General features: G+C 43.5%; 1 protein-coding gene across 4 annotated transcripts in view; it reads right to left on the bottom strand.

Annotated features, from left to right (window-relative positions):
- RXRG (retinoid X receptor gamma) overlaps positions 1-12,670 on the bottom strand; it is a 114,520-nt gene that overhangs the window by 33,225 nt on the left and 68,625 nt on the right. The window contains exons 1-3 of one of the 4 annotated variants that reach the window (XM_077824118.1): positions 10,548-10,569; positions 1,277-1,309; positions 517-674 (exon numbers count right to left, since the gene is read on the bottom strand). In XM_077824118.1, coding sequence (XP_077680244.1) covers positions 517-674; positions 1,277-1,309; positions 10,548-10,569 — 213 coding nt within the window. Of the gene's footprint in view, positions 1-498; positions 774-1,276; positions 1,310-10,547; positions 10,570-12,670 lie in introns of those variants that run through there. The other 3 variants (XM_077824117.1, XM_077824119.1, XM_077824120.1) reach the window with 3 other exon arrangements.

Genomic DNA, 12,670 nt, shown 5'->3' with positions numbered 1-12,670 from the left:
ACAAATAGTTTATCAAACAAAAAATGCAGTTTTGGTCAACCCAAAACTAGTCGCAAATTTGACACAAATAGTTTTGGCCAGTCCCAAAATGGCCAGAGGAGGAGAAGATTCTGCTAATCTTTTACCCTTCCTCTGTGACCAAGAAGCCCACGGGTTAGCGCTCTCAGCTGGCGACCCAGATTCTCAGCCCCCTGCTGGAACAAACCTGAAACAGACTTTTCTGATTCCCAAAAAAATTCAGATTTGATTCAACCCAAACTTCCCCCCCCCTTCATTTTTTTGGAGTTGCCAACAAACTGAAAAAATCAATTATTCACCCAGCTCTAAATTAAATAGAAAAGGGCCCATTCTCCCTGTCCATATTAATGGGAGTTATTTAATCAGAGGGCCTCTTTAGGTCAGATCCTTGTAAATGGCTAAACAACATGCACAGCTGAAAACTAAGTGTTCAAACTCCGTCATTCATCCCAGAAATATAATGAGCCATAGCAAAAGGACAGAGTTGCTGGTACCCACCTGAGGGCTGGTGTGCGCAACAAAATTCATGCCGGGAGCTGAAGACAGGGAAACGGAATGAGATCCAATGGACGAAGTGATGACTCTGTATGGCGAGCCTAGCGCATTCGCAGGCGACCCTGTTGTGTTCATTGGAGATGTAAGAACTCTGGCACTCACTGGAGCCTCCATGTAGCTAGGATGGCCATCCACTGAATTCCCTGGGGAAAAGCTTGATGATGAGCTCACCGACATAGAACTGGTGTGAACAGGGGAATCTAAAAGCACAGGAGAAATACCTTAGTTTTTAAAGGGAAGGGGAAGGTAAAACAGACCAATATCTTCTCCATGTCAGTCATACTCTGGATCACCCTGTCAGACTGTCTGCAGTGGCTCATGAGCATGAGTGCCAGCCTCAAGGCAGACTGCTACAAACCAGGCCACAAACCCCAAATTGGTTGTGAGTTCTATACTTAGATTTCACCAACCAGGTATCGAGAGTGAACGCCACAAGCACTGCAACAGCCTCTATAATGGAGTCACAGACAGTCCCCTTGGGTCCGCCAATCTGCTTTGCCACCCAGATGAGCCTGCCTTTGTCATAGATGGACCCTTACACCAAAAACCACAAAAATATTCAGGATCAGTCACTTACCCCGGGTCAATTTACCTCAAATCTCATGCCAAAGACAATACCGGTAGCCAATCCGATAGTAAATTAACAAAAGATTAACTAAACCCTGGTCTACACTACAAAATTACTTCAGTATTACTACATCGCTCAGGGGTGTGAATAATCCACTCCCGAGCGATGCAGTTACACTGACCTAAGCACCCGTGTAGACAGCACTAGGTTGGTGGGAGAGCTTCTCCTGCCAACATAACTACCACCTCTTGCAGAGGTGGAGTTATTAAGCCAATGGGAGAGCTCTCTCCCGTCAGCTTAGAGCGTCTTCATCAGATGCGCTACAGCGCTGCAGCTGTAAATTTCTAGTGTCGACCTGCCTGAAGAAAAGAAACAAGACAGTTATTTACAAGGGTTAAAGCAGGTAAATATATACTCACAAATCAGTTACAGTCTTAGGTTTCAAACACTGATAGAAGCTGCTGTAATGTGCAAGCTCTCTTTGTTCTTTAGAGCTGACCCAAGCTACACAGCTGGGGATCCCTTGCTTCTCCTTAGACGTCCTGCCCTCTCCCTAGAAGTCCAAAGTGCACAGGGATCTTTGCTTATGTTAGGAATCTTTTCCTCTCAGAGTCCAAACAGCATAATGGTAGCAATTTTTCTTGCCAGGGATTTTTATCCCCTTCCCCCAGAGCTCAAGCTGATGGGACAAGGGTTTGTGCAGGTCTCCACTTCTTGGGTGCTGGAGGAGCAATCAACAAAGTCTTTTGTCCACTGTTCCAGGATGACTTGTCTGATGTCTATGGGCCTTCTTTTGCTAGGCAGGAGGCGACACCTCTTGTGGTAAGCTAGTATCTCACCGTCGGTAAGGCTTCTCTCCTGACTGGAGGGGTTTGCAGTTTCAAAGCAAACACTTTTGTAGTTACAGAGCAAAACACTTGAATATTACCTTAGAGCACGGGATACTGATATTCCAAGTGAGATTAATGCAGGCAGCAACTCACAACCTGTTCATAAGTCCAAACACCAAACACATTTCTATAAAGCCAATGCCCATTTTAAAAACGCTAACACCCAGGTGAGCCAGACTGGTTTCCAGCTATGCGTTTGTCAGTGTTTAATAAGGCCTGTGCGTGAGCTGGCACCTGGTCTGCCAGCATCACACACCCGTGGCAGTGTATACAGAAAGGAAGGAGGAGCTGCACTGGTTGAGACCATTGGGGCATTTTGTCTGGTATCTCATCTGGCCTCCCACCATACCAGACCACACCACTGACCCATCTAGTCTTGCATTTCACCTGTCCTCAACCCAGAGCAGATTGTTGATCCTTCTAATCAGCATCTTGCCCCCTGCAATTCCACATCAGATCACTGGCATCTCACCTCCTGTCATAGATCAGACCCTTGACCCATCTAGTCTGTATCTTGCCTCCTATAATACCGTTTGGGTCATCTGTCCATTTAGTTTGTTATCAAAATGCTCCAGTTTCAAGAGTTATTTCAGGCTCTTAATACAACCTTTGCTTTGACTATTGTGTTGGAAGATATGCTAAGATAATCAGTGCACAAAAATCCAGAATTGAAAACTCACACCAGTTTGCAAATTATATATCAATATCCTCTTCTGTTGAATGAATGTGGTACTGATAAAAGCTCTTTGGTTGACATCTCAAGCTAAATCAGTGCAATGGATTCTGGGTAAGTTTTCGAGTTACAGTACTTACAGTACCGAGATACACTGAAAGTCTGAAAAGTACCCTCATTTTTTTGCATTTAAAACTAGAACAAGTCAGCCGTGTTCCTCTAAATCCAACTAACAACACAAAAAACAATAAATGGATCTCTCTAAGCTGAACATTTTTAGAAAGTGTGCCATGTTTGGAAGAGGCTGAGTGATTGGAGAACAGAAGGACTGAGTTAGACAACAGTCAAGGGCCTGTCTCCTGAGGGGAAAGAGTTTTTACTTGGAAACCATTAGGAAACAGGACATTTTCCTTATAATTTCTTTTCCAGCTGAAGAATCACTACATCCCCCTGTGAGGAGATTGAGCAAGAAAAAAGTGAAGTGACTCCCTTAAGGTCACATAGGACATTGGTAGCAGAGCTCAGATGAGAACACACAAATCCTGTTTTTCATGCCTTGGCTCTACCTATTAATCAAGACCACCTCTCTTTGCCTTGAAGGCTTCTGTTGTTGTCATTGTATCCTTTCGGTATGTGTTCCTTTCCCACTGGGAAAATTGATCCAAAAAGCAAAAGTAAGAATTGACAAAGACCTTTTCCCCTCCCTGTGCAGAATTAAATCTGAAATGGGTTGATAACGGCAAAATCCAGTCCTCCTTGACTCTGACAAATGTCTTTAATGTTATTCAGGAAGCTGACCTTTTCCCATCTTTATTGTGCAACTTCCCTCTGAATCAGATTTGATTGTTACTTCAGGTAAAATAACAAACACTGTCACATAAACAATTTTGCAGCAATGTTAAAAGAAGAAAAACTGCCTTACTTGCAAAGCCAATAGAAACCAACAGTCATGCTCTACACTGGTGGCTCTCAACCTTTCCAGACTACTGTACCCCTTTCAGGAGGCTGATTTGTCTTGCATACCCCACTTTTCACCTTACTTGAAAACAACTTGCTGACAAAATCAGACATAAAAATACAAAAGTGTCACAGCACACTATCATTGACAAATTGCCGACTCTCTCATTTTTACCATATAATTATAAAATAAATCAACTGGAATATAAATACTGTATTTACATTTCAGTGTATTGTATATAAAGCCGTATAAACAAGTCATTGTATGAAATGTTAGTTTGTACTGACTTCGCTAGTGGTTTTTATGTAGCCTGTTGTAAAACTAGGCAAATATCTAGATAAGCTGATGTACCCCCCGAAGACCTCTGCGTACCCCCAGGGGTACATGTACCCCTGGTTGAGAACCACAATGCCAGCCATGGACAATCAGTTGTGACGACCTTTCCTCTATGCACCGTCACCTCTCCATTCAGAGTGGAATACTCTAGGCATGAGGGTTCTACTTTGAGAAACCAACAGAAGAAATACCACTCCTCTGAAAGGTTAATGGTAGGTAATGCAGACCACAGATGGGCCAGCTAGATCAGAAAACATTAAAGATGGAAAATCAGATAGCAAATCTAAGGCTGCTCGTGCGGTGAAAAGAAATGACCACACATTGTGAGATAAGAGTTCAGTCCCAAGCCTTACTACAGATTTCCTGTGTGACCTTGGGCAAGCTCATTTCACCTCTCTGGGCCTTGTTATCCCCAGCTGGCAGATAGGGACAATAATGCTTAACTATGCCTTACGAGGTTACTGGGAGGCTTAATTCATTAATGTGCGTTAAAAGTATTGAGAGTCTCACTGCTATAGGAAATGGTTATATTGGTCTGATAAAATCATGAAATCTATTTATCTATCTATCCAGGTACTTATACAGCCACCATCATTGCAGTATCTGAACTCCTCGCAAACACCAGTGAATTTATCTTCACAACGTTCCTGTCAACTAGAGAAGTATTATTGTTCCTTAGGCATATATAACAAACTGAGGCACAGGAAGATTAAATGACTAATGACTTGTCTACATAGGGAAACTGACTGGAACAGCTATTCCAGAATAGCTCCCTTTGTGGACTCTCTATTTCTGAATAAAAGTCATTTTATTCCAAAATAATTAGTGTGCTTCCAAAGGGGAGTAATTATTTTGGAATAAAATCACTTCTATTCTGGAATAGAGTGGTCATACAAGCATCTATTCTACCATAGGTTATTCCAATCCATTTCCCCATGTAGACAAGCCCTAAGATCACATAGGAAGGCTCTAGGAAAGCCATGAATTGAATCCAGGCCTCCAGAAATGCCAGTCCAGTGCCTTAACCACAAGACCAACCTTCCTCCCTTTCATCCAAAACATTTACAAATCTGTTTATACACAGTAAAGCTCTGGACATCCTTCACAACGCCCACCCATAAATTGTTTTGTTAGGTAAGTAAGACATGGGATGTGCCAGGTCTGAGGACAGTGAGGGGACAAAATATCTAATATCCTACACTGCAAACACAGATGCTCTGCCACTGTTCTTGTCTCTAAGCATGTCTAGATCTGACATTGATCAAACTGATAATGACAATGGGGAAGATCCCAGGTCCAATGTTGCTAACTCCTGCTAAGACAAAAGACAGAATACAAATACGTATTTCATGGATCAGGGAGGATTTCTGGGGAAAACGAGATTAAAGTGGACCTCACTCTATTGGCTGAAGAAATTGAAGATGGAAAATTTAGGGGTAATTGTCAAGTTAGATGACCCTACCAAGGGGATAAACTTCCTGGTGGTCATGCAGAAACAATGCACATTAGAGCTGTGACAGTGCCTAAATCCACAAGACCGGAACAGAGGGGTCAAGCAAAAGAATTACATTTGATAAGGTAACAAAATTGGCTGATGCATCCTGGGTGCCAGACGGCAGACAAAACTGGACAAAAAAAGCTCACTGCTAACCACAGTTAATACTCCACATGTAGAGCTGGTTGTACTTGTTCAAAGTAAATGGGCTGGATTGTTATAGAAAAAGGCTGTGTTTTCCACCCAAAGAATAAAAATTGTGAAAAAATTGTTAACATCTTCTAAATTTTTTGGTCTCCCCCAACATTTTCTGCAACAATTTTTATCCAAAATGGTATTGAAATTTTGCATTTATACAAAAAATGGTTTTCAGAAAATAAAAAAGAAACATTTATAAGGATTTCAGTAACTGTTTTTATAGCATTTCTTAGTTTAGTTTTTGAACCCAGTGAAATGGAAACGATTAAAAAAATGACAACATTTAAAACAAAAACCATTTAGATCATCTCTACCCACAAGGGAAGTATGGATGCACCTGCTCATTCCTCAGTATTCATTCATCCTAAGAAGTGTTTCAAAAAGAAAACGGACTAAAGACACACTGAGCTCTATGGGCTACAGCCATTAGGGATGACAGGCATTGGTGCTGAGAGCTGTGGCAGAGGAAATGCTCTGGAGTGACAAAAGGGAAGAACGGCCCCCGGTACTTTGTGCACCTTTTCAAGCATGCGCTTTGTGTAACGTTTATCTGCAGAAGAGCATAACAGCAGCACAGACCCCACTGTGTATCTGTGGTCAGGAGATATTTTGCAGACAGTGTTGCCACCTCTCACAAATTTATCAAGGGTGTCACTTTTTCTTTTGAAGTCTCCCAGAGTTCTGTGGGCATGGGGGAATCTCAGCTTTCATGAAAGACCCAAAAAATTATTACAACATTTGTGGGTTGTTTTTTTAAATTCCAGCTCATGGAGTCATGTTTATATGTGAGAATCTCCGCGTGCATTGCTTAAAAAAAAAAAAAAAAAACACTTTCTAGCTCTCCTGACTGGAGAAAAGCTTGAAAACATGAACCCTACAGATTCAAAATCCAGAAGGCAAATTAAAAAAAAAAAAGTTTTAAAAATCTCATGATGTTGGGCGACTGACTCATGAGTTGGCAATACGGCATGCCATTAAATGTCTCCGTGTGTGTGTGTGTGTGTGTGAGCACCCATATAGGTGGCTGGCTTCAGAGAACGAGAGAAAAGGGGGTCAAGTTAGATCCAGCTAAATGCATCATCAGAGCAACTATGGTAACGTCCAACTTCTCTGTACGTATATATCTATCTTCTTACTATATGTTCCATTCTATGCATCCGATGAAGTGAGCTGTAGCCCCCGAAAGCTTATGCTCTAATAAATGTGTTAGTCTCTAAGGTGCCACAAGGACTCCTGTTCTTTTTGAGGATAAATACGTTAGTCACGTGCCTCAGCGGTGGCTCTCAAGCCCAACCCTGCAGACACAGCAGCACTCACTAAGAGGAGGCCACCAGGGAATCATGTAGAGCTAGATAAGTTGTCAAGGATGTTGATTTTATCTCTCCACATTCACACCGCACCTTGCAGGCGTTTTGTCACCACTGGGATCTCCTTCTGAAAGTGTCAGTGTTTCAATCAGACACCCAGCAAGATGTTACCTTGACCCAGATGACAAAACTGATTGCCGATGCAGGCACACACACACCGGCGTAATACGATCTAAATAAAGAGGCAATCGTTACGGTGGGCACAGAAAGAACTGGCGGCTGCTACTACTGCAAAACACCACTGGCTTTCCATTTATGTCCAAGTCTCTCCCATCCATGGAAATACAACTGTGCACAGATTGAAAAGAACAGTGTGAAACAGCGGTGTGCTGGGCGGGGGGAAATGGCGGTGTGGGGGAGAAAATTCACAGTGGAATTTTAGCGCAAGCCTTTTAAAGCAGTCATGGACAAAAAAAAGTACCAAAAACCACCAGCTGACCAAAGAATGGTATTGCGCTTGTGGAAGTATGACCCTGTGGTTAAACACAGAGCAAGAACGGATATGGCAGATGGTTTGTGTCAGGGTTTGACACTATGAAACAGTCGTTCGAGCCCCATGTATTTTCCTGAAGATGAGCTCTGTGTAAGCTGGAAAGCGTGACTGTCTCACCAACAGAAGTTGGTCCAATGAAAGATATTACCTCCCCTGCCTTGTCTCTCTCATATCCTGGGACCGACACGGCTACAACTACACTGCAAACGGTTTGGCTGTGTCAGGCAAGGCATTGTCAGTGAAGAAACTGGACTCAGCAAGCACTCCCCGTTGTCTACATGGCTAGAGAATATCACTGCTGGTTAGTCAAAAGGAAAACGATGGGGAGTCAACCACCCGTGAGAGGGCTCTAGACACTGAGCAAGGAACTACCCTTCACAGAACTTTGTGGCTGCTCAGACAAACTGCTGTGGAGCGTACAGCAAAAAGGTAGGTTTGTTTGGACTCCAGCTGCGTTGTCTGAGGTACTGTTAATGCACAATGACTTACAGGAATCTGAAGAACAGATGAGATGGCTCAAGGAACTACCCCTGACCCTCTGACTCACTGGTTCTCATCCGCACGGGGTTAGCAGCAACGAAAAGCTGCTGCTATCTATTAACCTCTTCAGTGGCACCACACCGACGCATGGGGATGAGATCCTGACCCTACTGAAGTCAATGGGAGTTTTGCCCAGTCACAAATGAAGAGAGTAGTCTCACACTTAGCAGTCAGGGGCATGCCTAAGATCCAGTGCCAGCAATGCCGCTGACTCACTGTGACACCCAGGGCAAGTCACTTCACCTCCCTGTGCCTCAGCTTCCTCATCCATCAAATGGAGACAATACTCCTGAGGTGTTAGGCTTTAGCATCTGTAAGGTGCTTTAAGAGTCTCAAGTGAAAATGTCATAATTTGTATCACAGTAAGGCCTAGAGGCCACAGTCAAGATCAGGGCCCCACCCTGCTAGGGGCTGTACAGACACGTGGTAGGAGACAGCCCCTGCTCCTAAGAGCTCAAAGTCTAAACAGACACAGGAGGCAGTATTGCCACCATTTTACAAACAAGGAGCTGAGGCACGGCGAGACTAAATGACTTACCCAAGATCACACAACAAGTGGGTGGCAGAACCAGGAATTGAACCTAAGTCTCCAGCATCGCAGCCCAACCATCTTGCTATGCAAGTGTGGCATGTATATAGCATTGTTATGGTGGCAATCACTAGATGGCAAAGTAACACATACATAGTTTTACATGTTCTTTTTGTTAGCAGGCAAGCAGTGTACTTTCTTTGACAAAACACTGTAGTTGGTTTGCTGATGTTGTTGCTTTGGGGGAGCTGTTGCAAACAGCAAGAGTGTTTGTCATTAGCTTTAACCTCTCTTGCTAGAGTCAATTTTTGGTGCAGATTTCTTTGCTGGGACCTGAGCAGTGGGGTTTGGGTGAGAATCCTGAACGAGGGGATGGCCTGTGTGCCGTTTGTGACCACCCCTCTTCCAGGACAGGTGTATGTAGCGTAAATAAAACAAATTACACCAGCAAAGTACTCAGGCTCCACACCCCTGATTTCTTCAACAGGAAACTGATCAACAAGGGCCTGATACTTGTAACAGCTCTGCAGAGGGACAGCAGAATTATTCTTATCCTTCAGTTAGAAAGGAGAAAATTCCAGCTTAGAGGGGATGGGGAGAGTCAAGTAGCCCAGCAAGAAGATGACCTGCTGTAGAGATTATGATGTTATTGTGGAGGTGAACGGACACTAAATCCAGGGGAAAAAAATCTTCTGCACCAACAGCAACCTGGGGGGATTTAAATCTCAGCCTTTCCCAGCAACTTTGGTACAACACGACATTTAAAACAAACTGCCACGGTCCCAGAGTCTGTCCATCAGGTAATGAAACATGACAAGTGAATCCTGGAAATTCCTCCCAACTGCAATGTATCAGTGTGAAGGGGAAGGGCGGGCTGTTCACTGAGCAAAACAAGAATCCCAGCCCCACTGCCATTTCAGGGAGGGGAAAGAGCTCAGATCTACCTGCCCCAGCTCTCACCCTCCTACAGGAAAGCCTGGCTCAATTTTCATATTTACCGGACTCCAGATTAGATTTGCAGCCACGCACCAAACATAAGGCCTGATTTTCCCTGACGCATGTTGGTTTCACGCTGGTATAACTCTGCTGACTTCAGTGGGGTGCCTCCTGATTCACACCAGTATCAGAAAGAGCTGAACTGAGCCCTTATGCTTCTGTAGCATTTATTAGCTCAGGAATGGCTGGACACAAGTTACAAGAGCAATACAATGACGTTAACTCTTTAGCATCTGAATACTCTGCAGGAACACAGCCAGGTATTGCCATACTGGAAGAGACCACGGATATCCTGGTATCCTGTCTCTGGCCGATACCTGATGAAGGAGAGCCAGCCTCCTAGCCAACGGTGCAATAGTGCACAAAATTTCTTCCCATTTCCTGCAGAGATCAGCTGACACTCTGCAGCATGCAGTCTGGTGACCCTGTCTGAGCATGGATAACTACAAATGTGGTTAGCATGAGCATAAAAGTATCTAGCCCTTTGTAAATGCAGCTCCAATAAGTTCCAGATTCAGGACTGGGTCTGTTTGCTTATTTATTTTCAGTCATTGAAATGTTTAAATGCTGAAGTTAAAGGGAAGCGTTGAGTGAGTGCTTTGCCTGTCTTGGCAATTACAGCACATTTGTCTGCCTCAGACAGCAACAGTTGGTTTTGAAATTCATGTGTAGATTAAATACATCTCTACAGCAAAAAGAGAGGGGCTAGGGGAGGAGATTAGCAATGGCTAAAATCTGCCCTACTGGCAGAAAAATACCTGACAGGAAAGCCAATAAATACTTGATTTTAAACATTTTAATAACATTACAGCTTAAGGCCATCATGACCTATGGTACCACGTTTACCAGCCAGCTGCTGAGATACAGAAAGAGGACAAAAAGCTTTGAATCTCAGGTTTTGTCAGGAAGGGAGGGGGCGGGTTTAGCTATTGGTGTAGTGCTGGTGCACCCATGTAAACTGTTTGAAACCGATTTAGGCTGCACCAGTGCAAGTCACAATTTACACCAGTGCACTCTACGCTGGCAGTTTGCTGTGACATAGGTGTGCTACACAGGTGAGTAATCCTCCATATGGACAAAGCCCAGAAGCAAAGGTGTCCAAACTCAGTGAGCTAAAAGAGCAGCCCTTATTCACAAGCCACATTCCGCCCATCAGAGGGCAGTCACATGTGCACACTCACTCACACAAATATCAAACTACCATGCACCAAAACAAGCATATAATGCAGGGACCAGAGTTATAACTGATTAAACAGGCCAGGTTTGCAAACCTGCCTGCTTCTTGACATGTGTAAAAATATCAGATGCCTCCCTCTCAGTCGCTGAGTTTGTAAATTCTAATCCTTGTTGTCGTCTAGGGACCAGAAACATAAATGGGGATCGCTTCCCAGGCACCTTCAAAGGAGTGAAGCTGCTAAAGGAGACAGATTCAGTCAAATACACAGGCATATGCATGTGTGTGCTCAGGGATTCAAAAGTACATGTAAGTGTGAGGGTCTCGCTATAAGGGCATGTCAGTGTGTGAGTGGGAGATGGTATGTCTTCTCTATCCCAGAAGAGTCTATAGTAAATGGAAAACTAGGGAAATTACAGCACTAAAAGTGACAAGTCAATGAAAGCTGAGCACCTGAGCGGAGAAACAAGGCTTTTTAGTCAGGCTGCTGTTGTCAAGTTTGCTTTTGATAACGTCTATTTAACTCCAATACCTAATGTACTCTTGGGAGAAAGGATGGCTGTGTTAAAGATTCGACTGTCCCTTCAATTAAGGTGTAAAAACCCATAAGAAACATCTCTGAGATTCTCTAGAAATCCACCAGTAGGTCTAGGGATGACCAGATTTGCCGGTCCTGATATTTATAGGGATCTTTTCGGGCTTTCTTTATGTATCATAATGAAGCAAAAAGGGCACAAGCTCTTTTTAAAAGGTTGCTTTTAAGAGACTATATATCTTGGAAATAGTTAACTTCTATGGAGAAAGAGATACAAGACTTTGTTTCCCAAGACAACTGTGCCTTGTCACACATATAAGTAGAAAATATTTACAGTAGGTGCCCGATTCTCAAAGGACCAGAAAATCCTCAGAGGTGTGCACAGAAGAACATAGTGGAAAGGCCAAAACAATAAGAGAGAGCTTCTCAGATGCAGGGAGTGTGGGAACCTTCTACTGAGTCTACTGCTTGACAGACATCCACCCTTATGGGAAAGTCTTGGAGAAAAAATAACCAGGATAAAACCAATAGGGTGCTATCAAAATGTAACAGAGTTCTATTGAAAGGACTCTAAAAGCTAACTGCAATCCAAGAGGAGTTTTGCCATGGGCCTCAAAATGGCCAGGATTTCATCCAGAGAAATGAACAGAAAACAAGACATTTTCTACAGGTTTTTATAGCCATCCAACAAAATTCTATAGAAGAGAGAAAATTCTCTATTAAATTCTACAGGATGGTTTAAAAACAATCCTATAGAAAGGTTATTGTTTTCTACACAACCCTACAGGACTAAGGGCAGCATCAATCTCTATGTATCAGCTCTACTATTCAATAAATAACACATACTTCCCATGACAGATGACCATCGCAGGGGGAAAGCGATGTTATACAGCACCTTCTTTCACACACACCCTGGAAATCTGAGTAGATCGTGCAATGGTTAGAAAAAATAAATAAAATAAGCTTGAGGAAAGGAAGACAGTTTCCCCAGGTGGTCGTGCCTGTTTGAGTTATGGAAATATCTGCACTCTCTTTTGGCACTAGTAGAAGTAAAACATGGTGCACTATTGTGACAAGAATATAGAGGAGCTCACAGCAGATCTTATGTGTTCCCAGCTCCTTCTCTGCTGGGTTTCCCAGCTCAAACCATGCTAATCCCATTCGCTGAGTTGCCCCTGTATTTTGCCATCTTCTTCTGCTCAGGCCAGAATTCCTCTCATTTCCCATTGTGTTCCTTTCTCCAGGCTCAGATCTGCACTGTCCCATCAGAAAGACCTGGTCCCCTCCAGCCCATTCCACTCTAAAGTTCAGAACCACTCTGCAGCATCACAGAAACTGCCCTGCT

This window comes from Eretmochelys imbricata, chromosome 8 (assembly GCF_965152235.1).
Source record: "Eretmochelys imbricata isolate rEreImb1 chromosome 8, rEreImb1.hap1, whole genome shotgun sequence".
In the NCBI taxonomy this organism is placed as follows: domain Eukaryota; kingdom Metazoa; phylum Chordata; order Testudines; family Cheloniidae; genus Eretmochelys; species Eretmochelys imbricata.
This window is presented reverse-complemented; position numbering and strand designations above follow the sequence as displayed.